Source organism: Pristis pectinata, chromosome 5 (assembly GCF_009764475.1).
Source record: "Pristis pectinata isolate sPriPec2 chromosome 5, sPriPec2.1.pri, whole genome shotgun sequence".
Taxonomy (NCBI): Eukaryota; Metazoa; Chordata; class Chondrichthyes; order Rhinopristiformes; family Pristidae; genus Pristis; species Pristis pectinata.
Genome location: NC_067409.1, coordinates 69,894,671 through 69,922,493, shown reverse-complemented (window position 1 = coordinate 69,922,493; position 27,823 = coordinate 69,894,671). Strand labels below are relative to the sequence as shown.

At 46.5% G+C, this 27,823-nt stretch overlaps 1 protein-coding gene across 2 annotated transcripts in view; it reads right to left on the bottom strand.

Moving 5' to 3' along the window:
- Positions 1-27,823, bottom strand: part of trak1a (trafficking protein, kinesin binding 1a) — a 216,031-nt gene that overhangs the window by 63,909 nt on the left and 124,299 nt on the right. The window contains exon 1 of one of the 2 annotated variants that reach the window (XM_052015443.1): positions 9,338-9,426. The exons of the other annotated variant lie outside the window; for it this stretch is intronic. Coding sequence (XP_051871403.1) covers positions 9,338-9,401 — 64 coding nt within the window. The 5' untranslated portion in view covers positions 9,402-9,426. Of the gene's footprint in view, positions 1-9,337; positions 9,427-27,823 lie in introns of those variants that run through there. 2 annotated transcript variants of the gene reach the window in all.

Here is a 27,823-nt window from a genome sequence, read left to right as displayed (position 1 = left end):
ATTGAGGCTGTTTCAGTGACCACCCCCCCCCCCCCCACACACACACACAGGTGAATGAATAGGAAAACACAAAACAAAATTAAAAAACTACAGATGCTGAAATCTGAAATAAAACCAGAAAATGCTGGTAACAGCCAGCAGGTCAGGTAGGATCTATGGAGGGAGAAGCAGAGTTAATGCTTCAGGTCTGAGACCTTTCACCAGAACTGGGAAAGTGAGAAAACAAGTTATTCTTCAACTTAAGGGTGTGGGAGAAATGGATAGGACAAATGGAATCTCTCCAACAGGGCGAGGCTAGTCGTGATCATCTGTTGATAAAGTCATCTGCCTGGTAGATTAATGAGGGCAGTTAGAGGGAGAAAGCAAAGGGACACTTTCAAGCTGTGAGTGGCGATCAGAGTTGTAGGATCACGCAGTAGCAGCAGAGAGAGAAAAACAGAGGTGCACGATCTGCAACAGAACTGGCCAATTTTGATACAAACAGAGAAAGCAAGGTGCCTAAAGCAGTTGAATTTGATATCGAGTACTGCAGACTGCAACGTGCCCAGGTGAAAGATGAAGCAGCTGAGTACTAGAGGCTACGGAAAGGTCAGAGTGGGAGTGGAATGGTGAATTAAGGTGACATTAATAGGAAGTTCAGGGCTGCCCCTGGGGACTGAACACAGCTGTTCTGCGCAGCAATCAACCAATCTGTGTTTTGTTTCTCCAGTGTTCAGGAGGCCACACTGTGTACACCAAATGCAGTACACTGGATTGAAAGAAGTGCAAGTGAATCAGTGCTTCACCTGAACAATAATACCCAAAGGATATAAAAATCAAAGCTTGCTATTTGCATCAGAAATACACATTTTATTATCTGGGTGGAGGTGGTGGTGACCGGAGAGAGAGTTTAGTCATTTTTTTTACATCAATCCTACTCTATCCTATTTTATTATTGAGTCATACAGCATGGAAACACGCCCTTCAGCCCAAAACACATCCAGACCAACCAAGGTGCCTATCTAAGCTAGTCCCATTTGCTTGGGATTGACCCATATCCCTCTAAACCTTTCCCATCCATGTACCTTTCCAAATATCTTTTAAATGTCATTATACCTGCCTCAACACTTCATCTAGCAGCTCGTTCCATATACCCACCACCCTCCGAGTGAAGAAGTTGCCCCTCAGGTCCCTATTAACTCTTTCCCCTCTCACATTAAACCTATGCCCCCTAGTTTGTAACAAAAATATTTATGATTGCTGAAAGCAAATTCACCCATAAGAGACACAAAACACTGCAGATGCTGGAATCTGAAGCAACAATCTGCTCGATGAACTCAACAGGTTGAGTAGCATCTCTGGGAGGAAAGGAATTGCCAATGTTTCCCGATGCAGGATTCCTTTCCCTCCACAGATGCTGGTCAACCCAGAGTTCCTCCAGCAGATTGTTTGTGGCTTTACCCATAACGAAAGGCGTCTTGGGGGACATCGTACAATCCTCCTCCTCTCTACAGTTCAAGTTCATTGATGTCAAAGGCATACATACACAGGGTACAAATGCCATGAAAATTAGCTCTTTGCAGCAGTAGCACAGTACATTACAAGGGCAAACATGAGCAACATACAAAACGCTGGAGGAACTCAAGAGGGTCAGGCAGTATCTATAGAGGGAAATGGACAGTCGACGTTTGGGGTCGAAGCCCTTCATCCGGACCAATGACATTCCAGCATCAGCAGTCTCTTGTGTCTCCATAAGTTAACATCAACTTAAATTGACATAAATTATACATAACTGGCAGGTGTGCAAAATAAACAACAAAATAAACATAACGACACTAGTGCAAGATTGAGAAAAATAAAAAAAATATAGTCCAAGGAGTCTGATCTGGAGAAATGCGAGCTTCAAAGGCAAAGCAGACGAAACAGAAGAGAGTGGAGGGAGCCCAGTGCACAGATACCTTCCTCCAGCAGCAGCCACTGCGCGTTCTGGTGACCCTCGAGGCTGCAGCCTTGCTCCGGCTCAGTGTCCGCACCGCTGCCGCTCTCCAGACTGTCCTCGGGACACGCTTCCCTCACCGCCGCCATGCTCGGGCGCTATGGGAGGCTGCCCGGCTGGGAGCCGTGCTGCCATGCCACGAACCCGCCCGGGACTGGCGGCCGGCAGCGCGCTGCACGCCCGTCCGGCAGCACGGAGCCCATGTCGAGGGAACGCCCGGCGGCCAGGTGTCCGGGCACGGCAGGTGACAGGTGGGGCCCGGGCCAGCTCACTGACGGCCCGGGGGCCGCCGCCAGCTCCCCCACCTAATGCACCACTTTATGAAGAAATGGACCTCCGGCAAATCCCCAATAAATAACAACAACTTGCAACTGCAGAACGTGGCTTTCTAAAACGCCGCGTTATCCTGTGCAGTGCTGCAGAACGAGATATATCACAAGTCACCCCTGCGATTGCAGGTGATTGGCACCGCCCGAATGCCATGGCAACCTCCCGGGACACGTCAATCAAAGGAGCAAACTCACCGATCCGCTGAGGCGACAGTGCAGCAACCTCCCGTCTGAGGCAGATAAAAGATTTGACGATTAACCGTAACAATTTTTGTAATGAGGGATTCTGTTCTCCCAGACATAATATAATGACTTATTGTTGATAAACTAATTTAGTATTGCAAGATCAAAAATTTAAAGAAACAGAAAATGCTGGAAACATTCAGGTCAGTCTGCATCTGTGGGAAGAGAAACAAGGTCAAAATTTCAGGTCGAAAACCTTTTGTCAGAAACGGGAAGAAAAGAAGCTTGTTAAGCTGCAGGGAGGGTTGGGGAGGGGATGTCTCTGAAAGGGTAAAACTGGGGAGACCATGGGGATAGCTGTAAACAAGGTTATCTGGTTAATGAGTGAATGGCAATAAGAGGCTGATAAGATCTTACATCGAGATGTACATGGAGACACACAGTGAAATGCACCTTTTGCGTAGTGTTCTGGGGGGCAGCCCGCAAGTGTCGCCACGCTTCCGGCGCCAACATAGCATGCCCACAACTTCCTAACCTGTACATCTTTGGAATGTGGGAGGAAACTGGAGCATCCGGAGGAAACCCACGCAGACACGGGGAGAATGTACAAACTCCTTACAGACAGCAGCGGGAATTGAACCTGGGTCACTGGCGCTGTAAAGTGTTACGCTAACCGCTACACTACCATAAGCAGAAGAATATGGGAGTTGTGAAAGGTTAGAGCAGGAAGACATACCTGGCAGGTCAGGGTGGTCAAGTCCTCCAACTCCCATAGAAAGAGTGGATCTCCTTAAGGGCCAAAGGGGGAATCTTTGTGTGGAGACAGGGGATGTGGGCGAGGTCCTAAATGAAAACTTCTCATCTGTAGTTACAAAGGAGAAGGATATGGAGGATAGAGAGTTCAGGGAGGGGTAACAAGCATAATCTGAAGCAGGTCAGCATTAGGAAGATGGAGGTGTTGGCTGTCATGGGACGTACAAGTGTTGATAAGTCCCCAGGGCCAGATAAGATCTATCCTAGGATGCTATGGGAAGCGAGGGAGGAGATAACTGGGCCCAGATGGAGGATTTTTGCACCTTTGTTAGTCACAGGCCAGGTACCAGAAGATTGGAGGATATCTAATGGTGTTCCTTTATTTAAGGAGAGCAGTTAACTACAGACCAGTGAGCCTTACATCAGTTATTGGAGAAAATTCTTAGGACAGGATTTATATTCAGTTGGAAAGGCAGAGGCTGATTAGGGATAGTCAACATGGCTTTGTGCAGGGGAAATCCTGTCTCATTAATTCCATTTAATTTTTTTGAGGAGATAACAAAGTAGATTGATGTAGGCAGGGTGGTAGATCTTGTCTACATAGACTTCAGTAAGGCATTTGACAAGGTCCTGCATTGGTAGGCTGTTCCAGAAGATACACACAGAGCATCGTTGGTGTCTGGAATGTGCTGCCAGAGGAGGTGTAGAATCAGATACAATCACTACGTTTAAGAGCCATTTAGACAAACACTTAAATAGGCAAGGTATAGAAGGATACGGTCCTAATGCGGTGAGCAGCACCCATTTCTGTGTTCTATTTCTATATGATTCAATAACAACTCTTTTACCACTGAGGAGACCAAGAGCAACAAGCACATGGGAAAACCATGAACCACAGGTAATGCAGGCAAAAGAGAATAGTGTAGATGGGCCGAAAGATCCGCATGAACGTAATGGGCCGAAGGGTCCATTTCTGTGCTGTACAATGCTTTGACTCTTAAGTTTAAAGCACATAGAATCCAATGCGAGCTGGCTAATTGGATTCAAGATTGGCTTGGTAACAGGAGGCACTGGTTAGGCTACAGTTACAGTATTGTGTGCAGTTCTGGTGGCCACATTTTAGGAAGGATGCAAGTGTACTGGAGAGAGTGCAGAGGAGATTCACCAGGATGTTGCCTGGATTGGAGGACTTTAGTTATGGGGAGAGATTGGACAGACTGGGCTTGTTTTCCCTGGACTGGAGGTGGCTGAGGGATGACCTGATGCATAAAATTATGAGAGGCATAGGTGGGGTTTGATGGTCGGAATCTCTATTCCATGGTATGGGAATTTTAAAAAAAAGACAAAATGGCAACGGCTTAAGGTGATAGGAAGGAGTTTTAAAAGAGAATTTGAGAATTTTTTTTCTTCAAAACAGAGAGTGGTTGATATCTGGAACATGCTGCCAGGGGAGCTGGTGGAATCAGATATAATCACTACGTTCAAGAGGCATTTTGACAGATATTTAAATAGGCATGGCACAGAAGGATACAGACAATGTGAGCAAGTGGGATTGGTGTGGATGGGCAAAAGGTCAGCATGGACGTGGTGGGCCGAAGGGCCTGTTACTGTGCAGTACAACTATGACTCTTTTTCCAGCATCTGCAGTATTTTGTTTTTACTTCGTGATTCAACATCATTGCCTTTAATGCTCTTAAATTTAAATTTTTAAATTTTATTTACAGCGTGGTAACAGGCCCTTCCGGCCCAATGAGTCCGTGCCACCCATTTTAAACCCCAAATTAACCTACCCGTACATCTTTAGAATGTGGGAGGAAACCAGAGCACCCGGCGGAAACCCACGCAGACACGGGAGAACGTACAAACTCCTTACAGACAGCAACGGGAATCGAACCCTGATTGCTGGCGCTGTAATAGCGTCGCGCTAACCACTACGCTACAGTGCCACCCAAAAATCCTCTTTTTCCTCTCCAAAAATCCCTGAAAGTGATGTGGCCTCCCAACTCTTAAATAGTCTTCTCTGGACCTCCAATCAGGCATCTGTCCCTGCTACAGGACCTGTCCAATCAGGGCTGTGCCCCTGCCATGGGATCTGGCCAATCAAGAATCCACCAGGGGATCCATCCAATCAGGATTCTGCCTCTGCTGCAAGATTCATCCAATCAGAATTCTGCCCCTACCATAGGGCTGGAACAGCTCTTTATCAATGTCACTCGTGTGACAAAAGTAATCCACCCTTTCTTGTCCTTCCGCACTCCAAGCTTCCCCAACATTTGTCCACCATCGCAGCTGGCTGGGAAACCCCACAGCCAGTTCTGTTCTTATCCATCCAGGTAAAGCCAAAGAACGACCAACAGTAGCTCCCCATCCTGCTCCAGACTGTCCCTTCAGAAGATCCCCAAAGAACATATCTAATCCTATCTCTGACCCACGACAACATGAAAACAAAGCATTGGTTTCCACATAAATGACATTCACCACACACCTCTCTTCACACCTCTATAGTCACAGATATCGATGGCCAAGTACTCAGCATTGGTAATGCCATTGAACATCAAGCGCAGGTAGTTAGACTCTCCCTTTTTGGAGGTGCTCATTTCATAACAAAAAGATTGTGATGCGACACTTGATTGCCAGAAAACAAAGTCAGGATTAAATTGGTCAATTTTGGATCGATTGTAACTAGTGGAGTACCTCAGTGCTGGGGCCTGAACTATTTACAATCTATATTTATTTTACCACTTTGATGGAGGGATCAAGTGTACTGTAGCAAAATTTGCTAATGATACAAAGATAGGTAGTTTGCAAGTTGTAAAGAGGGCACAGAGAGTCTGGAGAGAGATTATAGACAGGTTAAGCAGATGGGGAAGACAATGTGGGAAAGTGCTTTTCCACTTTAGAAGGAAGAATGAAAAAGTGAATCATTATTTAAATGGAGTGAGACTTTGCACGACCTTAGTTTTGGGGAGAGATGGGATAGGCTTGACTTGTTTTCCTGAAGTGAAGGAGACTGAGGGGTGACTGGATGGAAGTATAAAAGATTATAGGAGGCATAGACAGAGTAGATAGTCAGAATCTTTTCCCCATGCTAGGGTATCGAAAACAAGGGGGCATAAGTTTAAGGTGAGAGAAAGGAGTTTTAAAAGGGGATCAGAGGGGTGAATTTTTCTTTTACACAGAGAGTGGTTGATATCTGGAACGCGCTGCCAGAGGAGGTGGTGGAATCAGATACAGTCACTGTTTTAAGAGGCATTTACACAGATATTTAAATAGGTGAGGCACAGAAGGACACAGTCCTAACGAGGGCAAACAGGATTAGGGTCGATGGGCAAAACGGTCGGCATTGACATGGTGGGCCAAAGGGGCCCTTTCTGTGTTCTATTTCTCTATGACTCTATAACACCTACCAAAGCCAATGTGTTGACCACTGAAGAGGACGAGGGCAGCAAGCACACGGGAAAACCACAACCCGCAGGTTCCCTCCAAGTCAACCCCACCATCCCTGGAACCAGTGTCGTACATGTTCATTGCACTCCCACTGTGGCAAGTATAACCTTTTTGTAGGTGATGAGACCAAACCTGTTCACAATACTCCAGGTGCACTCTCACCAAGGGCCTGTATAATTGCGGTAAGATATCTTCAATCCTGCGTTCAAATCCTCTTGTAACATACCATTTGCTCTTCTAGTTACTCACTTTACCTGCATGTTGACCTTCAGTAACTTCAAGAAACAATGCAAAGAGCAAACACATCACAGACAAAACTTAATCATCCCAGGGCAGCAGCAACACAGTTGCAGAGCCATTGCCTCACAGCTCCAGTGACCCAATCCTGACCTTTGGCTCTGCTTATATGGAGCTTACACATTCTCCGTAAATGTATGGGCTTCATCCAGGTACTTGAGTCTTGTCCCACATCCCAAAATTGTGTGAGTTGCTAGGTTATTTGACTACTGTAAATTTCCCCCAGTAAGGGGCAGGATCTGTGGGGAGCTGATGGTAATGTGCATGTGCATACAATGGGATGCTTGTCAGGTTGGCGTAAATGGATATTTAATGGTTGATGCAGACATGATGGGCTGGGGGCCTTTTTCCATTCTGTGAGACTCCATGACTTTAATGCAATGCCACACCAAAACCTTAAATGCTAACATTGGAACACGGAATAAGGTGCATCCCACCAACTACTGGAAGACTGGTCTCTATTCCTAACCAGAGCCATTCACTTGACTTTGTGAAGGGTTAGTCTAATGAGAAAGTTCACTCTTTATGAACTTTACAACTTTCCAACAATTCCATTGGTAATTTAGAGTTGAAATATAAAACCAGATAATCAACCTTTCCTTTCTCTGCATTGATTTCTCTCACTTCCGATAACCCCACCCTTCCTTTCTCTTTTCCCCCCACCCCTCTGTCTTCCCTTTTCCTATGGCTCCCTTCCTCTGCCTTGATGACCTGCCCATCTCCTCTCCACCCCCATCCTTGATTCTATGGTCCACTGCCCTCTCCTACTGGATTCTTCCTCCTCCAGCCCTTTGCATCTTCTACCTATCACCTCTCAGCTTATTACATCTTCTTCCCCTCCCCCACCCACTACCTTCCTCCTCTAACTTGGACTCACCCATCACCTGAACTCACTTATCCCCTGCCTGCGTGTGCTCCTCCTTCTCTCCCCACCTTCTTATTCTGGCTTCTGCCCTCTTCCTTTCCAGTCCTGAAGAAGGGTCTTGGCCCGAAACATCGACTGTTTCCTGATGCTACCTGATCTGTTGAGTTCCTCCAGCACTTTTTGTGTATTGCTCCAGATTCCAGCACCTGCAGAATTTCTTGTGTCTCCTAATCAACTAATAAAATGGAATTAATTTTAAAGTCTCAGAGTATAATGCAGGCCTGTTGTAGGTTCTATAATCACCCAGCAAACTGGGTCTTTTCTGTCGCCTCTTCATAAACTGAAGTGTATTGGACAGGTGCGGTTATAGCTTTGCATATAAGCCATTGGTAAATTCGATGCATATCAGGTATATCAACATCAGGATGCATGTTTTAAGATCACAATTTGTTCAAATAATTAAGCATTATAATGCAAGAAGCAATCTCAACTATGCTTTAAAATCATTGTGTTTTTCCCTTAAAAAGGCAAAACAGCATTGTGTTGGACAAAATTAATACCCATACAGTCCACAATAATGATCCAGCAACAAGGTGTCCCACAAAACAGTTTAGAAAGACATTTGTGTCCTTACACCCGAACACCCTGGATAACGTCACACGAAAAAGTGTTGCATCAGAACCAGGCAGAATGTTGGGAACAGGTCGATGATTAAAATTCTGAGGTTCCACCATTCTGTCATTTTCCCTCATTACACCACCAATATATTAATCACGCAAGGAGATCAAATCACAATCAAATTGCAAAAGAAAACCTCAGTTTAATTTCACTTGAGGTATTCTGTTGGTTAATTGCAGTTCCTGTATAATACGTTACAGCATTTTTATAAAAAGATCTTTACGCACATTATGCACATGGTAATTTGCACAGGCCAATAAAATACTTACTGAAAGAAAATAATATAAAGTATATTTTCAGTGCCATGACACAATGAAAATATCCTTGTTCTGAAGTGCTTCTGGGTTTTGTAGGACAGTGCATTCTGAGCCTCTTTGTATTTATACAATTTGTGTTTATGGTTGTTTTATTTAATTAAATCAAGATGAGAGATTTCTTTTCTGGGAAATGGTGTCTACATGGCCTAATTTATATTATTTTGCCTTCTTTTATTCTGCATCTTGCTCTGTTCTCATGAACATATCTCATATTATTCAAGTCTTTGAAATTCTGCTCCCTATTTCAGTAACCATATTGCAGACAAAAAAAAACACACTATAATCTTTGGCACAAATGCCACTAATTCTCACCGCCACACAGGCATCTGCTGAGCCTGACGCCCTGTTAAAACTGCTTTGCCTGCTGACATTCAGCATCACCAATAAATACAGCAGCCTCCTCACTGCACTGAACGCAGCTGTGTGAGACTCCCTTCTCCTACACCCATTGCAGCTTTTAATGGAATCGGAGCAAACACAAAAGCATAATTACCATCAGCACACTCTTCATAGTACCAGTCAAGCTCGTAATAGTCCTCCTTCACAAACCTCTGCATGCTCAATGCCCTTCAAGAGAGGTCCAGCTATTTTACATGCTGAAGCAAAGAGAGGCAGAACCAGGCCAGTCTGCCAGTGCTACGCAGGGAGGGAGCGAGGAGGGAACAGGAGATGCCAAGTGATCGGCACATAGTCAAATAGTACTGGGAGGGAGGGAGGGAGGGAGGGGGAGAGAGAGAGGGAGGGAGGGAAGGAGGGAGGGAGGGAAGGAGGGAGGGAGGGAAGGAGGGAGGGAGGGAAGGAGGGAGGGAGGGAAGGAGGGAGGGAGGGAAGGAGGGAGGGAGGGAAGGAGGGAGGGAGGGAAGGAGGGAGGGAGGGAAGGAGGGAGGGAGGGAAGGAGGGAGGGAGGGAAGGAGGGAGGGAGGGAAGGAGGGAGGGAGGGAAGGAGGGAGGGAGGGAAGGAGGGAGGGAGGGAAGGAGGGAGGGAGGGACGGAGGGAGGGAGGGAGGGAGGGAGGGAAGGAGGGAGGGAGGGAAGGAGGGAGGGAAGGAGGGAGGGAGGGAAGGAGGGAGGGAGGGAAGGAGGGAGGGAGGGAAGGAGGGAGGGAGGGAAGGAGGGAGGGAAAGAAAGAGGGAGAGAGGGGGAGGGAGGGAGAGAGGGGGAGGGAGGGAGAGAGGGATTCAGGCAGATTTTAGACAGGGAGGGAGGGGGAAGAAGAATTGCATTTGTCTGTCAGGAACTCCAGCCACAGTCTATGCAGTGAATGGCTTTAATTGAGGGGCACGGGTAGGATTCTGAGAGACATCCTATCAGCTTGAATCAGTCCGCTTCATCCTGCCTGCGTCAGAGACACACACCACTGCTGAGCTGTAACTGCCTGGCTGAGAGCAAGCCATCTCATTTGTAGCCGGTTGCCACAGAGACCTGTGCAGAGATGCTGCAGGGGAAGTGTAGACATCTTCCTCTGCCTTTACAGAGTGCGAGGCAAGAGCTGGGAAATTCAATAAACGTATTAAAAGATACACCTTTACACAACTTCTCTTGTGCGTGTAAATGAAATGCCAGCACTGAGGGTCATTGAAAACAGAGAGAACAATACAATTTTCTTCCTTCACATTCACGTGCAGTCTTGAAGCCCATGTGAGCTGGAATTTTTTTTATTTACAGCGTGGTTACAGGCCCTTCCAGCCCAACGAGTCCGCGCTGGCCATTTTTTTTTAAACCCAAATTAACCTACCCGTACATCTTTTTGGAATGTGGGAGGAAACCGGAGCACCTGGAGGAAACCCACGCAGACACGGGAGAATGTACAAACTCCTTACAGACAGCGATGGGAATCGAACCCCGATCGCTCACGCTGTAATAGCGTCACGCTAACCTCTCTCTAATTCTCTCTCATATTTACACGTGCTCAACAATCCTATACATTACGTTAATAGTACTGCTGCACAACTTCCCAGACCCGTACTGTGATGTGGATTCCAACCATTAACTTCCCATTATTCAGCAAGGTCCCTGACCTGGAACATTAACTCCCTGACCAGCTGGGTATTTCCAGCATTCTGTCCTTATTTCATATTTCCAGTACCTTGCGTTTATGCTGCACTTCAACTCTATGGAAACAATTGAGAATGCAGTGATACAGGTGCTAATCAAGCTCTCCCCTAGCAGTTAAAGTGTAGAGCAGAAATCTGACTTTTACCGGCACTGTTAGGATAGTTTTTTGTTGCCTGCAATACCCCCCTCCCAACATTCAATCCCGAGCTGCCCTTGAAGCGGTGCAGGTGAGCTGCCTTCTTGAACCACTGCAGTTGTTCTGGTGAAGGTGCTCCCTTTTGTCCTTGCTTTTCTGGTGGTGGTGCTGTTGGAGTAGACCGGGTGAGTAACTGCAGTGCATTTTGTAGCAGGTGCATGCTGCAGCCACTGTACATTGACAGTTTGGGGGGGAATGAATATTTAGGGCAGTGGATGAGGGTGCAGATCAAGCAGGCTGCCTTGTCCTGGATGGTTTCAAGTTAAAGCGTTGTTGGCATGCCCTCATCCAGGCAAATGGAGAATATTTCATCAGGCTCTCCCTTGTGCTTTGTAGATAATGGAAAGACCTTGGGTTGTGAGGAGGTGAGTCACTCACCACTGGATACCCACCCAGCCCCTGACCTGCTTGTGTATCCACAGTATTTATGTGACCAGTTCAATGGAGTTTCAGGTCAATGATGACCACCCACCCCACCAACCCAGTTATTGACAGGTCAGGCACACATCATTGACTTAAATTCAGTCTGCTGGTTAAGTTTCTTAGCATTATCCTCAGTGTGGGTGCATCTTTGGGGTTGCATCCCAGTCTATACATTAAGAAAAGGTTAACTATGGCTGATAGAAGATGTGAAGGATCGCTGAGACCTTCTGTGGTAGAAAACCCATCGTCCTGAAGGGGCTGGGGTCCATGAAATGGGTGACAGTTAAACGGTCCCAACTATTGCTCATTCCAATACGTCCAGTGTTTCCTGTTGGATAACACACTGACGGACTGGGTGAATAGCAATGGGGACAGACGGTCTGACCAGGTGGTAAGCAGAGAACAGGGCAGCTGCAGATAAATATTGATGACATCGGGACCATCCTTACACCCAGGAAGCTCCAAATACTGGCTGGAGGCAGCAAGAAAGGACACCTTCAGCTGGTCTAACCAACAAACAGCAAAGACCACAGCCCTGGGGCCACAGTAGCACTCAGTGCCTGAGAGGGAAATAATAGCACTTTGAGAGCTGGGCGGGGTACTGATTTGGAGCAATGCTGTGGTGGTCCAGACCAACAAATGCAGTTCCAAGGGAGATTCTTCTGACTACATAAATGAGGAAAATTAGCTGCTGGTAAAGCTATGGCAGGAGCAAACTATCACACATATGGTAGAAGGCAAAGGGGAGATGTGATTCAATATACTTCACAACAGTTAAATCTGAAATTGTTCCTTGTGGGGAAAAGAAAACTGGCATTGATATACATGTACAAAAGTGGCAGTAAAAAGAAGAATAGGAAATCTGAAAAGTTCCAATTAAAAGCCAAGCTGAAAGAAGAAACAAATCAAAATAGATTCTGAGTTTCATGAGGAGAATGCATTTCAAGGAAAAGATCTGATCTTAACTGAATGCAGGTTACAGATTGTGCATCATTTCAAATACTGAGTGCAATTTTGGGCACTGTGTTATTCAGTGTTTTGAAGTATTAGAAAAGGCACTACAAAGATTAATTGAAAAAAGGATGTACAGGCCACCCCCAGGAACAAACAGGTTCCGATTTTACAGACATCCACAAGTCAATTTTATCAACGTCAAAAAATGCTGAAAAGTCACTCAATATGGTAACCATACCTCCACAGTATTGTAATGAATGGCATCAAAAGCACACGAGACTGAAAAAGAAAGAACAATTACAAAGGGGGAGGTGGAGGCGGAGAGAACTGGTTCTGCCATTTGTAGGAATGAACTATGCACGTACATCAGACTTTTGAATTTAATAATATTACAGGAGCTCGTTCATATATAGGAGTGTCCCAAGTTGGGCTTTCATAAACGGGGGCAGCCTGTAGTTATGGTGAGACACACTGGCAAGTTAATTGGCTGATCTAAGTTACCCCATGGTATTGGCAAATTGTAAAGGGACCAAAAGGGAGTTGATGGAAATCTGGGAGAGAATCGGTTTCAAGGAAATAAGTAGGGGAATGGGGCAGATGTGACCCAATTGGCTGAAGGATTTCAGCAGGGAGGAAATAAAGGAGCAACACTGATGGTACAAGTGACTGGGTGGCAGCAATACTGCATGCACATCGCTCACATCTGGAAGAAGCCAGAGGTAGAAACAGCTGATCATTCAGTGAGCTGCCAAGAGGCCCACTCGTGCTCTCAGGTTCTGCTCCCTGCTCTGTCAGCAGGAAACCAATGCTTCACAAGGGACTGCCTCCCACTCTCACTTAGGAGCTGCCTCTTCACTTCACAGCACTGCAGGTACCAAATGACACAAAAGGCAGACTTGAATTTCCATAATGCCTTTCAGCACGTCTCTGAGCACTTTAAGGCCAATGACGAACTTTGGTTCCGTGGCCACAGTGGTAATGTAGAATACAATCAATGCAACTAATGCATAATGGCTCGTGCAACCAATGTAACATCCCAACATGCTCCTGGTAGCATTGTCATGAATGAAACGTGACTCCTTTGGTGCTGGCAGAGCCAATATTCATTGCCTTTCCTAATTCCCCTTAAATTGCTGGTGAATCAATGCAGCCCCCAGTGCTCTTAGGGAGGGAGTTCCAGGGATTAGACCCAATGACATCGAAGGACCGGTGATCTATTTCCAAATCAGAATGATGAGAGTCTTGGTGGGAAACCTGCAGGCAAGTGGTGTTCCTATGTTCTTCTATGTGGCAGAGGGTGTGGGCTTGGGAGGTGCTGTCTGAATAGCCTGGACGAGTTTCTGCAGTGTATTTTGCAGAAGGTGCTTGGGGCAGAGACTTGACGTCAATGGTGAAGGGAATGACTACGGATGGGATGTGCCTACACAGGATACTCAGTCCTTGGATTGCACTGAAGTCTGACATTCCATCTCCATCAACCCAACTTTTCTGCCTAGGATGACATACAGCCTCATACCTAGACTCACTGTCCCTACTGATGAATAAAAACTCAAGGTGGAACCAAGAGCAACAACTCTCGTCTCGAGGGAAGCACCAACTGAACATAAGAAATAAGAGCAGGAGTAGGCCATCTGGCCCATCAAATCTGCTCCGCCATCCAGTAAGATCATGGCTGATCTGGCCGTGGACACAGATCCACCTACCTGCCTTTCCCCATAACCCTTCATTCCCCTACTATGCAAAAATCCATTTAACTGTGTCTTAAATATATTTAATGAGGTACCCTCCACTGCCTCCCTGGGCAGAGAATTCTACAATTCACTACTCTGGGAAAAGCAGTTCCTCCTCATCTGTCCTAAATCTACTCCCCTGAATCTTGAGGCTATATCCCCTAGTTCTAGTCTCATCTACCAGTGGAAATAACCTTCCTGCCTCTATCTTATCTATCCCTTTCATAATTTTATGTTTCTATAAGATCTCCTCTTCTTCTGAATTCCAGTGAGTATAGTCACAGGCAACTCAATCTCTCCTCATAGGCTAATCCCCTCTTCTTCGGAATCAACATAGTGAACCGCCTCAAGCCTGTACATCTTTCCTCAAGTAAGGAGACCTGAACTGCATGCAGTACGCCAGGTGCAACCTCACCAGTACCTGTACAGTTGCAGCATAACCTCCCTGCTCTTAAATTCAATCCCTCTACCAATGAAGGCCAGCTTTCCAATTGCCTTCTTGATAACCTGTTGCACCTGCAAACCAACCTTTTGCAATTTATGCACAAGCACTCCCAAGTCCTTCTACACAACAGCTTGTTTCAATCCTTCACCAGTTAAATGATAATCTCATCTTCTATATTTCCTTCCAAAGTGGATGACCTCACACTTACTAACATTGTACTCCATCTGCCAGACCCTTGCCCACTCACTTAACCTATCTATATCTCTCTGCAGACTCTCCACATGTTCTATGTTCTTTGTTGCTTTTTAAAGTTTTCCCAATCTTCCAGTTTCCCACTACTCTTAGCGACATTGTATGCATGAGCTTTTAGCTTGATGCCTTCTTTTATTTCCTTAGTTATCCAAGGCTGGCTCTCCCCACCCTTACTATCCTTGCTTTTAACTGGAATATACTTTTGTTGAGCACCATGAAAAATCTCTTTGAAAGTCTTCCACTGTTCCTCAACTGTCCCACCATATAGCCTGTGTTCCCAGTCTACGCCAGCCAACTCCTCCCTCATTTAGGCTTAATACACTGGTTTTAGATTGAACTATTGCACCCTCCATCTGTATGAGCAATTTAATCATACTATGGTCACTCTTTCCAAGAGGATCCATAACTAGTTAGTTAATTTTACCTGTCTCATTGCACAGGGCCAGGTCTAAATTAGCATTTTCCCCAATAGGTTCACTAACACGCTGTTCAAGAAAGCTATCACAAATGCATTCTAATGAAGTCCTCCTCAAGCCTCGACCAACTTGATTCGCCCAATCTATGTGCAAGTCAAAGTCCCCCATGACAACTCCCGCTCCATTCTTACATGCATCAAATATTTCTTGGTTTATTGCCTGTGCCACTGTAATGTTATTATTCGGTGGCCTATAGACAACTCCCACCAGTGACTTTTCCCTTTACTATTCCTAATCTCTACCCAGGTGGACTCAACATTCTGCTGCTTCAATCCAGCTGACTGGGACGTTGTGTGGCCACGGGGCCAGGCCTATCCTTCACAACAGCAGAGACAGATACAACCTCGGTACATAGTGACACTTGGTGCCCACGTACTTGGGTTCCACGCACAGCCTGATGCAGCCACAGACGAAGGTGGTCATCAGGATGAGGGCGACATTGGGGACACCTTTACCCCCATTGTCCAGGGACTTGTGCATGGTGACCCGTCGGCCCCACTCCATCTTGGATCCCCAGGTGAACCGGAAGACGGCACGGGTGATTTCCAAGCCAGAGGAGGGAGGAACAGGCCACACCTGCGCCAAGTACAGCAGCCCTGAGAGCACCTCACACCTGATGACTAAGTTCTTCCCAGTTATCGATAGGGAGCACCGTTCCCACAGTCCCAGTTTCTGCTTCATCTTCCCAATCCGCTCCCGCCAATTTTTGTTGCACGCCCTGGCCCCTCCGAACCAGATCCCCAGCACCTTCAGGTAGTCAGGCCTGACGGTGAAGGGGACGTTGGATCGGTCAGGCCAGTTGCCAAAAAGCATGGCCTCGCTCTTCGCGCGATTAACTCTGGCCCCTGATGCTAACTCAAACTGGTCGCAGATGCTGATCAATCTGCGAACTGACCTTGGGTCCGAGCAGAAGCTGGCGACGTCGTCCATGTACAGGGACCTGTCTCTGCTGTTGTGAAGGATAGACCTGGCCCCATGGCCACACAACATCCCAGTCAGCTGGACGCTGCCGCACTACCTGTCCTTCGTGGAAAAGTTCTTCCAGACCAACACCTTTAACCACAATTCCATCAGGCAGTGGTCAGCACGGAATGTCCTGCAGACACTGCAGGAGAAGGACTCAATGGATACTGTGGGGTGGTTCTCTGAGCAGACTGTCCAGACCATCTGGCAGAATGCCTCATCGCCAGAACTCACCAAGCACCAAGACCGCGCTTGGCTGGCGGTGAGAGGGGCCCTCCCAGTCAGATCCTTCCTGTACGGTCGGAACCTCATTCCCAGCACACGCTGCCCCCGGGAGGATTGCTCTGGGGACGAGACAGTTGCCCACCTCTTTGCAGGCTGCGGGTTTGCAAGGAGGGTGTGGCGAAAGATGCAAGGGTCCTTGTCACGGTTCACCCCAGCAGCTGCATAACAGAGGATTCTCTGATCTACGGGCTGTTCCCGGGGACACACAGAGACGGACATCAACTGCTGCTGGAAGGTCATCAACTCGGTGAAAGACGCCCTTTGGTCGGCCTGAAACTTGGTCTTCCAGCACTGCGAGATGTCCGCAGGGGAGCTCTGCCACTCTTTTTTTTGTGCTCCTGTGCGGCAGACCAACTCACGGTGCCATGATCCTGGCTACTGCTGCTTTCCCCTGATGAGCCATCTGCCCCAACAGTCTCTAAAGCAGTATATCTGTTTTGAAGGAGATGACCACAGGGGACTCCTGCACTACCTTCCTGCTACTGCTCTGTCTGTTGGTCACCCATTCCCTACCTTTCCCTCGGCCCTTAATCTGCGGTGTGACCAACTCACTAATTGTGCTATTCACAATATTCTCAGTATTGCGGATGCTCCAAAGTAAATCCATGCGCAGCTCCAGTGCTGTCATGTGGTCTGACAGGAGCTGCAGCTGAACACACTTCCTCAACACGTAGTCATCAGGGACACTGGCAGCCTCCCCAAGTTCCCACATTGCGCAGGAGGAGCACAACACGTGTCTGAGCTCACCTGCCATGACTAAAAAGCTCTGAGGGAAGTTAGAGACAAAAGAAGAATAAGAACCTACCCTCACCTTAACTTAGTTTTGCTTGCCCTGAAGCCTGGCATTCACTGACGCCCATTGGACCATGTTGTCAGAAACATTGCCAAAACAGTCACCTCCCCCACTAAAGAAGCAGTGGGATCCAACCAGCTGCTCACTGCTACCCTGTCAAAGGGACCTGTCTCCACAGCGAAATACATCACATACCTAAGTTAGGAATGCAAGTGGTAGATGACTACAGCCATGGTTGCATCAGTCAACTTGAGTTGTACTTAATTTACTCAAACACCAACTGCCCTGAAAATGTTAGCCTTTACTACAACAACAAAATAGGGAGACAAAATTAATTTTTCCTTCAATACTGAAAGACTCTCCAATGAAATCTACAATTCCGACTGCCTTTTAGAGAAACAAGCATAAGCTCCTGTTGTACAGATCCACAGCAGAGTGAAATATCCTGGGGCACTTCAAACCAGACCAACACCTGACCACACTACAGCACAGTACAAGCCCTTCAGCCCACAATGTTGTGCCGACATTTTATCCTGCTCTAAGATCTATCTAACCCTTCCCTCCCACATAGCCCCCTATTTTTCAATCATTCATGTGTCTACCTAAGAGTCTCTTAAATGTCCTAAATGTATCTGCCCCCACAACCTCTGCCAGCAGTGCATTCCACGCACCTACCACTCTCTGTGTAAAAAAACTTACCCCTGACATCCCCCTTATACCTTCCTCCAATCACCTAAAAATTATGTCCCCTCATGTTAGCCATCGTCGCACTGGCAAAAATTTTCTGACTGTCCACTCGATCTATGCCTCTTATCATCTAGTACACCTCTATCAAGTCAACTCTCATCCTCCTTCTCTCCGAAGAAGCCCTAGCCCGCTCAACCTATCCTCATGAGACATGCTCTCCAATCCAGGCAACATCCTGGTAAATCTCCTCTGCACCCTCTCTAAAGCTTCCACATCCTTTCTATAATGAGGCGACCAGAACTGAACACGATACTCCAGGTGTGGTCTAACCAGAGTTCTATACAGCTGCAACATCACCTCGCGGCTCTTGAACTCAATACCTTGACTAATGAAGGCCAACATTCCATACGCCTTCTTAACAACCCTATCAACCTGTGTGGCAACCTTCGGGATCTGTAGACGTGGACTCCAAGATCCCTCTGTTCCTCCACACTGCTAAGAGTCCTACCATTAACCTTGTATTCTGCCTTTGAATTCGATCTCCCGAAGTGTATCACTTCACACTTGCTGACTGTCCCTTATCAGCTCATGCTTCTCCAAATGCCTATAAATTCTGTCTCTAAGAATCTTCTCCAATAATTTGCCCACCACTGAAGTAAGACTCATTGGTCTATAATTCCCAGGATTATCTCTACTCCCTTTCTTAAACAAAGGAACAACATTTGCCACCCTCCAATCATCCGGCACTACTCCTGTGGCCAGTGAGGACACAAAGATCATCATCAAACGCGCAGCAATCTCTTCCCTTGCTTCTCTTAACAACCTTGGATATATCCCATCTGGCCCCGGTGACTTATCTATCCTAATGTTTTTCAATAGTTCCAGCACATCCTCTTTCCTCACATCGACGTGCACTAGCATATCAGTCTGTCGTACACCATTGTCACAAATGTCAAGGTCTCTCTCTCTCTCTCTGGTGAATACTGAAGCAAAGTATTCATTAAGGACACCCCCTACCTCTTCCAACTCCAGGCACGTGTTTCCTCTTTTATCCCTGATCAGTCCTCTGACTCTAGTCATCCTCCTATTCATCACCTATGTGTAGGACGCCTTGGGGTTTTCCTTAATCCTACTCACCAATGCCTTCCCATGCCCCCTTCTAGCTCTCCTAAGTCCATTCTTAAGCTCCCTCCTGGCTACCTTGTCACTCTCCAGAGCCCTGTCTGATCCATGCTTTCTAAACCTTAGGTAAGCTTCTTTCTTCCTCTTGACAAGATATTCTCCATCTCGTGTCAACCATCTACCATCCTTACCCTGCCTCAATGGGACAAACTTATCGATAGCCCCATGCAAGAAATCCTTAAACAACCTCCACATTTCTGCTGTGCACTTCCCCAATAACATCTGTTCCCAATTTAAGCTCCCAAGTTCCTGCCTAATAGCATCATAATTCCCCCTCCCCCAGTTAAAGACTTTCTCATATCGTCTGCTCCTATCCCTCTCCAAGGCTATGGTAAAGGTCAAGGAGTTATGGTCACTATCTCCAAAATGCTCTCCCACCGAGAGATCTGAAACCTAATCAGGCTCATTGCCTAGTACCAGGTCCAGTATGGCCTCTCCTCTAGTCAGCCTATCCATATATTGTGTCAGGAATCCTTCCTGTACACACTGAACAAACTCTGCCCCATTTATCCCCTTTACACTAAGGAGGTGCCAATCAATATTAGGGAAGTTGAAATCACCCATGACAATAACCCTGTTATTTTTGTACCTCTCCAAAATCTGCCTCCCAATCTGCTCCTCAGCATCTCTACTGCTATTGGGGGGTCTGTAGAATACTCCCAATAGATGATCGCTCCCTTTCTGTTTCTGACTTCCACCCACACTGACTCAGTGGACGATTCCTCCAGGACATCCTCCCTTTCTACAGCTGTGACACTGTCCCTGATCAGCAAAGCCACTCCCCCATCTCTTTTCCCTCCGCCCCTGTCCCTTTTGAAACATCTAAACCCCGGAATATTCAGCAGCTATTCCTGCCCCTGTGACAGCCAAGTCTCTGTAATGGCCACCATGTCATAGTTCCACATACTTACCCATGCTCTAAGTTCATCACCCTTGTTCCTGATACTTCTCGCATTAGAGTAGACACACTTCAGCCCATCTAACTGACTGCAATTTTGCCCTTTCAACTGCCTATCCTTCCTCACAGTCCTTCTACACTCTGCTCTGACCCATCACTCCGGTTCCCATCCCCCTGCCAAACTAGTTTAAATCCTCCCCAACAGTTCTAGCAAACCTGCCTGCAAGAATATTGGTCCCCCTCCAGTTCAGGTGTAACCTGTCCCTTTTGTACAGGTCATACCTTCCCCAGAAGAGATCCCAATGATCAATAAACCTGAAACCCTGCCCCCTGCACCAATTTCTCAGCCACACATTCATCTGCCAAATCATCCTATTCTTATCCTCATTGGTGCATGGCACAGGCAGCAATCCAGAGATTACTACCCTTGAGGTCCTGCTTTTCAGCTTCCTACCTAACTCCTTATATTCCCTCTTCAGGACCTTCTCTTTTCCTACCTATGTCATTGGTACCAATATGTACCATCACCTCTGGCTGTTCACTGTCCCCCTTCAGAATGCTGTGGATCCAATCCAAGGCGTCCCTGACCCTGGCACCAGGGAGGCAACATACCATCTGGGAGTCTCTTTCACATCCACAGAATCTTCTGTCTGGCCCCTTTACTATGGAATCCCCTATCACTACTGCTCTCCTCTTCTCCCCCTTCCCTTCTGTACCACATGACCAGGCTCAGTGGTAGTGCAGGTAGGTCTGGTAGGTCGTCCCCCCCAACAGTATCCAAAGCAGTATACCTGTTATTGAGGGGAACAGCCACAGGGGTACTCTGCACTACCTGCCTATTCTCCATCCTTCTCCTGACGGTACTCTGCTACCTGCCTCCTGCAGCCTCAGAGTGACTGCCTCCCTGCAGCTCTTGTCTATGTACTCCTCGGTATCCCGTAGGAGCTGAAGGTCATCCAGCTGCAGCTCCAGTTCCCTAACACTGTCTGTAAGGAGCTGCAGCTGGATGCACCTCGATGCACCTCATGCAGATGTAGTTATCAGGGAGACTGGATGTCTCCCAGAACTCCCACATCTCACAAGCTGAACACATCACTGACCCTGGAGCCATTCTCACTACTCTGCACTACAGGGAACACCAATTCAGAGTGAGAGGGAGGGAGGGAAGGGAGGGAGGGAAGGGAGGGAGGGAGGGAGGGAAGGGAGGGAGGGAGGGAAGGGAGGGAGGGAAGGAAGGGAGGGAAGGAAGGGAGGGAAGGAGGGAAGGGAGGGAGGAAGACACACTTACCGGAGACTTACCTTTGCCTCTTCTCACTGAAGCCTCTTGAACCAAAGCCTCAGCTCCCCACTCTAACACCAGCCCACTCACACAATGGCCGTTCCCAAAATGGCCGCTCCGCTTATACTTGCCTTCCCTTTATTTGCTGCTGTTGATAAGCCAATCAGCAGGTAATAATTTGCGAATGTGCCTCATTTAGACTCATGCAAGATGAAACTCACCAGCTCAGGCACAGGGACTCTTTACCTCTTTTCAAGCATCCCACCCAAATGATCAACTACTTGCAAATACTTGTTTGAGGTGGTGGTTTTATGGAGTACCTTTAAGGAGGAAGCAGGAAGCAGGAAGGAGGATTCCTGAGTTTCCCGATAGAAGGTCAGTCACCATGGATGGATTAACTTTGGCAATGATCAACAGCAGAGATCCTGGCAGGTGCTGAAGGCTGGCAACAACAATACAAGCAGGGAGAGCGAGACCATGAAAGTGATTGCAAAACAGGGAAGGTAATTTTAAAACTGAGTAGTTGCTTAAATAGTTGCCAATGTAGAAAATGTGAAATTTAAATAAAGCAAGTAGAGTAAATTCTGAGAATGCACTATCCCTATGTTTGGAAATCCTGGTGGTCTGAGATTTGTCTCACTCATCAGTCTGGAATGTGAGCCAGGGGTCAGAGTGCAAGCGGGGTTTGTGGCCGGAGCTGGGAGTCCACAGTGTGGGACAGGGGTGCACTTGGAGCCAGGATTGGGGTCTGGAACACCAGGGGTCAGGAATGGGGTCATGTGACCAGAGGCAGGACTGGGGAATTTGTACATCTCCTGCACCCTTTAAACTCACCGGTCCACTGGGAAATTTATTATACTGCAGCGTGACATGTAAAAAAAAGTGAAATAAAGGATTGTTGGTGTTTTACTGGAGTCCAATAACATCAATAGTCTGGACAATCTGCCAGTCCAACACCAAAGTCCCAAGGGTGCCAGATTTTCAGAGTTTTATTCTATTGACCACGAGCCCAGAACAGAATGAATGAGATATGACCTCGATGTGTCTCCTTGGTAAATGCCACACCTCAAATCATTGAATGCCATTGACAGAGCTCTCTGTTACCAGGCACACAAAGAACCAGATAAATTAATTTGAGTGAGAGCCAATAAGAGCAGCACCCATGGTGTAGTTCCTCATACTTTCATTACAGTCACACCCTATTAAGGGTAATTTTCCATTTACAGCAATTACTTGATCAATAACCTTAATGCTTCATGTGATCACACAAAATGGTCAACAGCTGAAGATTTAGTTGCCCATTGTGCTTGCATCACATATTCCTGAACACAAACATAACATCAACTGAAATTTAATTAAACACCACCAGATGAAATATATTCAATGATATTGCACTGACCTACTTTAAAGTCCTCATGCTTGTATGCAAATCCTTTCACAGGCTTGGTCCCCCACCCTTAACCTTTTGCACTTTTCAATTCAAGCAACTCTTCCAATTCTGATCTCTTGATCATCCGTGAATTTAATCTCTCCAGTGCCTTCAGCTGTCTTAGCCTGAAGCTGCAAATTCATCAGTCAGAATATTGAAATACAAGAGTTTGGACACCATGCTATAGCTGTTCAAGACATTGGCTAGGCTACATTTGGAATACTATGTGCAGTTCTGGTCACAGAGCTATAGAACCATAGAACCATACAGCACAAAACAGACCCTTCGGCCCACCATGTTGTGCCGTCCATCAGACCACCCTCACACTACCTAACCCCTTCCTCCTGCATATCCCTCTATCTCACATTCCTCCATATGCCTATCCAACAAGCTCTTGAACCTGTTCAATGTATCTGCCTCCACCACCACCCCAGGCAGTGCATTCCATGCACCAACCACTCTCTGGGTGAAAAACCTCCCTCTGACATCTCCCCTGAACCTCCCACCCATAACCTTAAAGCCATGCCCTCTCGTCTTGAGCATTGGTGCCCTGGGAAGGAGGCGCTGACTGTCTACTCTATCTATTCCTCTCAATATTTTATATACCTCTATCATGTCTCCTCTCATCCTCCTCCTTTCCAGTGAATAAAGCCCTAGCACCTTAAACCTCTCCTCATATTCAATACTCTCCAATCCAGGCAGCATCCTGGTAAATCTCCTCTGCACCCTCTCCAATGCCTCCACATCCTTCCTATAACGAGGCAATCAGAACTGAACACAGTACTCTAAGTGTGGCCTAACTAGAGCTTTGTAAAGCTGCATCATCACCTCGCGGCTCTTAAACTCAATCCCACGATTTATGAAAGCCAACATCCCATTGGCCTTCTTAACTGCTCTTTCCACCTGTGAGGCAACTTTCAATTAACTGTGAATATGAACCCCCAGATCCCTCTGCTCCTCCACACTGCCAAGTACCTTGCCATTCACCCAGTACTCTGCCCTGGAGTTTGTCCTTCCAAAGTGTACCACCTCACACTTCTCCGGATTGAACTCCATCTGCCACTTGTCAGCCCAGCTCTGCATCCTATCAATATCCCTCTGTAAGCTCCAACAGCCCTCCACACTATCCACAACACCGCCTATCTTAGTGTCGTCCGCAAACTTACTAACCCAGCCCTCCACCCCCTCATCTAAGTCATCTATAAATATCACAAAAAGTAGAGGTCCCAGAACCGATCCCTGCGGGACACCACTAGTCACTGCCTTCCAATCCGAGGGCACTCCTTCCACCACAACCCTCTGCTTTCGATATGCAAGCCAATTCCTTATCCACACAGCCAAGCTTCCTTGGATCCCTTGGCCTCTGACCTTCTGAAGAAGCCTACCATGAGGAACCTTATCAAACGCCTTACTAAAATCCATGTAAACCACATCCACCGCACTGCCCTCATCAATCTTCCTGGTCACCTCCTCAAAGAACTCTATCAGGCTTGTGAGGCAAGATCTTCCCTTCACAAAGCCATGCTGGCTGTCCCTAAGCAGTCCATGATTCTCAAGGTGTTCATAAATCCTATCCCTTAGAATCCTTTCTAACAGCTTACCCACCACAGATGTGATTCTCTGGCCTATCCCTATTACCTTTTTTGAACAAGGGGACAACATTCGCAACCCTCCAATCCTCCGGCACCACCCCCGTAGACAACGAGGACTCAAAGATCCTTACCAGTGGTTCAGCAATCTCCTCCCTAGCCTCTCGAAGCAGCCTGGGGAAAATCCCGTCAGGCCCCGGAGATTTATCTGTCTTAATATTATTTAACAACTTCAACACATCCTCTCTCTTGATATCTACAACCTCGAGAACATTACCCCTACCAGCACTCCCTTCCGCATCATCAAGACCTCTCTCCCTGGTGAATACCGAAGAGAAGTACTCATTGAGAACTTCTCCCACTTCCGCCGCCTCCAGGCAAATTCTCCCACCTTTGTCCTTAATCGGACCTACCTTCACCCTAGCCATCCTCCTACCCTTCACGTACTTGAAAAAGGCCTTGGGATTTTCCTTAACCCTACTAGCCAAAGCCTTTTCATGTCCCCTTCTAGCTCTCCTCAGCCCTTTCTTAAGTTCCTTCCTTGCTACCCTATATTCCTCACGGGTCCTGTCTGAACCTTGCTGCTTATACCTCACGTATGCTACCTTCTTCTCCCTAACAAGTCGTTCCACCTCTCTCATCACCCACAGTTCCTTCACCCTGCCATTCCATCTCTGCCTCACCGGGACATATTTATCCCTAACATCCTGCATAAGATCCCTGAACATCGACCACATCTCCATGGTACATTTTCCTTCAAAAAGGACATCCCAATTTACACTCCCAAGTTCTCTCCTTATAGCCTCGTAGTTCGCCCTTCCCCAATTGAAAAACCTCTTGTCCTCTCTGCACCTGTCCCTGTCCATGACAATTTTAAAGGTTTGGAGCAATGGTCACTGTCCCCCAAATGCTCACCCACCAATAGATCCTTCACCTGTCCCAGTTCATTTCCTAAAACTAGATCTAACATGGCATTCCCTCTAGTCGGCCTGTCGACATACTGCGTCAGGAATCCCTCCTGGACACACTTAACCAATTCCGTCCCATCTATACCTTTGGCACTAAGCAGGTTCCAGTCTATATTTGGGAAGTTGAAGTCTCCCATTATAACAACCCTGTTATTTCTGCTTCTCTCCAAACACTGCCTGCCAATCTGCTCCTCTATATCTCTACTGCTACCGGGGGGCCTATAGAATACTCCTAGTAGAGTAACTGCTCCTTTCTTGTTCCTTAATTCTTAATTAAGGATGTCTTTAAACTGGAGAGGGTGCAAAAAAAGATTCATGAGGATGTTACCGGGACTGGAGGGCTTGGGTTACAAGGAAAGACTGGATAGGCTGGGACATGTTTTCCCCTGGAATGTAGGAGGCTGAGGGGTGCCCTTATGGAGGTTTATAAAATCATGAGGGGCATAGATAGGGTGAATAGCCAAAGTCTTTTCCCCAGGGCAGAGGAGTCTGAAACTAGAGAGCACGAGTTTAAAAGTGAGAGGGGAAAGATTTAGAAAGGGACCCAATGGGCAAGTTTTTCCTATGCAGAGGGTGGAGAGTATATGGAACGAGCTGCCAGAGGATGTCGTAGAGGTGGGTACAATTTCGACATTTAAAAGGCATTTGGACAGTCACAGGGATAAGGAAAGGTTTAGAGGGATATGGTCAGCATGGATGTTGGGCTGACGGGCCTGTTTCCATGATGTATAACTCAAATCCCCTCACTAAACCTCCCTTTCTGCCTTTACAATATTCCTTAAAACTGCTTTGATTACCTTTTGATTATGTGCATCATCTCTTTAACCTCAATGTTTGATCCCACTCCTTGAGAGCAGCTAAGCAGTTGTTTTACATTAAAGTGCTACAGTCACACTGCTGTGGATCATTTCCAAAAGCAAACATTTCCATATTTATCTGACATGCAGGTTTCTACATGTCACAATTCTATGTGTATTGCATTTCTAATTCTTTGAAAGGAACACTTTCAAAGCAAATTTTTGACCACTCACATGAGTAAGTTTGCAGGAGGACATGGTTATGGGGTTTCAGAACTGGCTAAACAAAGGAGAGCAGATGAGCATTACTGATAGTGAAAGGACTGGATTACAAAAACAGGACAAAGAACCTACAGAGAAGCAACCTTTTCAGTCTATTTCTATTCCAACCCAAATTATTTTGCAGACATAATGGAAGCTAGGAGTCACTGTACACACATCTAGCTCGGTGTTTCACACATTACAGCAACCACACATCACAGGTACTTGGTTGGATCTGACTTGCTTTGGGCATTGTGAAAGATGCTGACCGCACAAATACAAATCAATCTTTCGACTGCTGTACATGAGGGGAGAATCTACAGCAAGAGAGAGGGGTGAAAACAATTCAATGTACAGACATACACCATGACATCAAGATCGGCCAAATGGAAGATGATGAAAATAAAAGCAACGGCAAATACTGGAAATCTGAAGTAAGAACAAAAAATAAATACTGGAAAGTGGAAAGTTAATGTTTCCAATCCAGGACCCTCCAACAGAACTGGAGAAAAAGATGGAACACATACCATTTTCCTGTTTAAGCTCTGCAGGTTACTCAACTTTTACCGCTTCAAACGCTTCTGATTTAAATCTGTAGGATCTTTGCTAACAAACTATTTGAGAGGAATCAAAAACCTGCAGATGCCGGAAATCCAAAACAAAAACAGAAAATCATGGCTGTACTCAGGTCAGGCAGCATCTGCAGAGTGAGAAATAGCAGCAACATTTCAGATCTACAAGACCATTCACTGGAAGAGAGGTGCAATTTCTGATGATATCTGGGTAACAACGGCTAACACAGAACACACAATCCATCACAATAAGAGCTTTGCTCTTGAAAATTAACTTAACACCTCAATATCTTATAACTACAGACACATGGGAAGCTTCCCTTTTATTTGAAGGATCAAGTGCGACAGTAAACTCTATGCCCTAAACCAGAGGCAGAACTGATCACAAAGGAAGTATCCTCCAGTCAACACCTTCAGATTTCCATCAGCGTACCACTTCCATCAAAGTACAAGGCCAGAAGGTGCTTGACTTCATTATTATTACTCTGCTGCATCACCTGAAAGTTTACACCGATGGTCATGGTGTAATGATTACACAATTATTCTGCGTTAGACAAACTAGTGTGAGCAGGCACTTCTAATTTGAAATTACTTAATGAGGAAAGGTAAAACAATATATGTCCATGTTATATGTCCCACCAGGGTCACTTTTCCCTGGATTAGAACCCAAGCAATAGAAGCAGGAATGGGCCTTTCAGCACTTGTGCTCGTTTTCCCATTTAATATCATAGCTGATCTTTTCCCT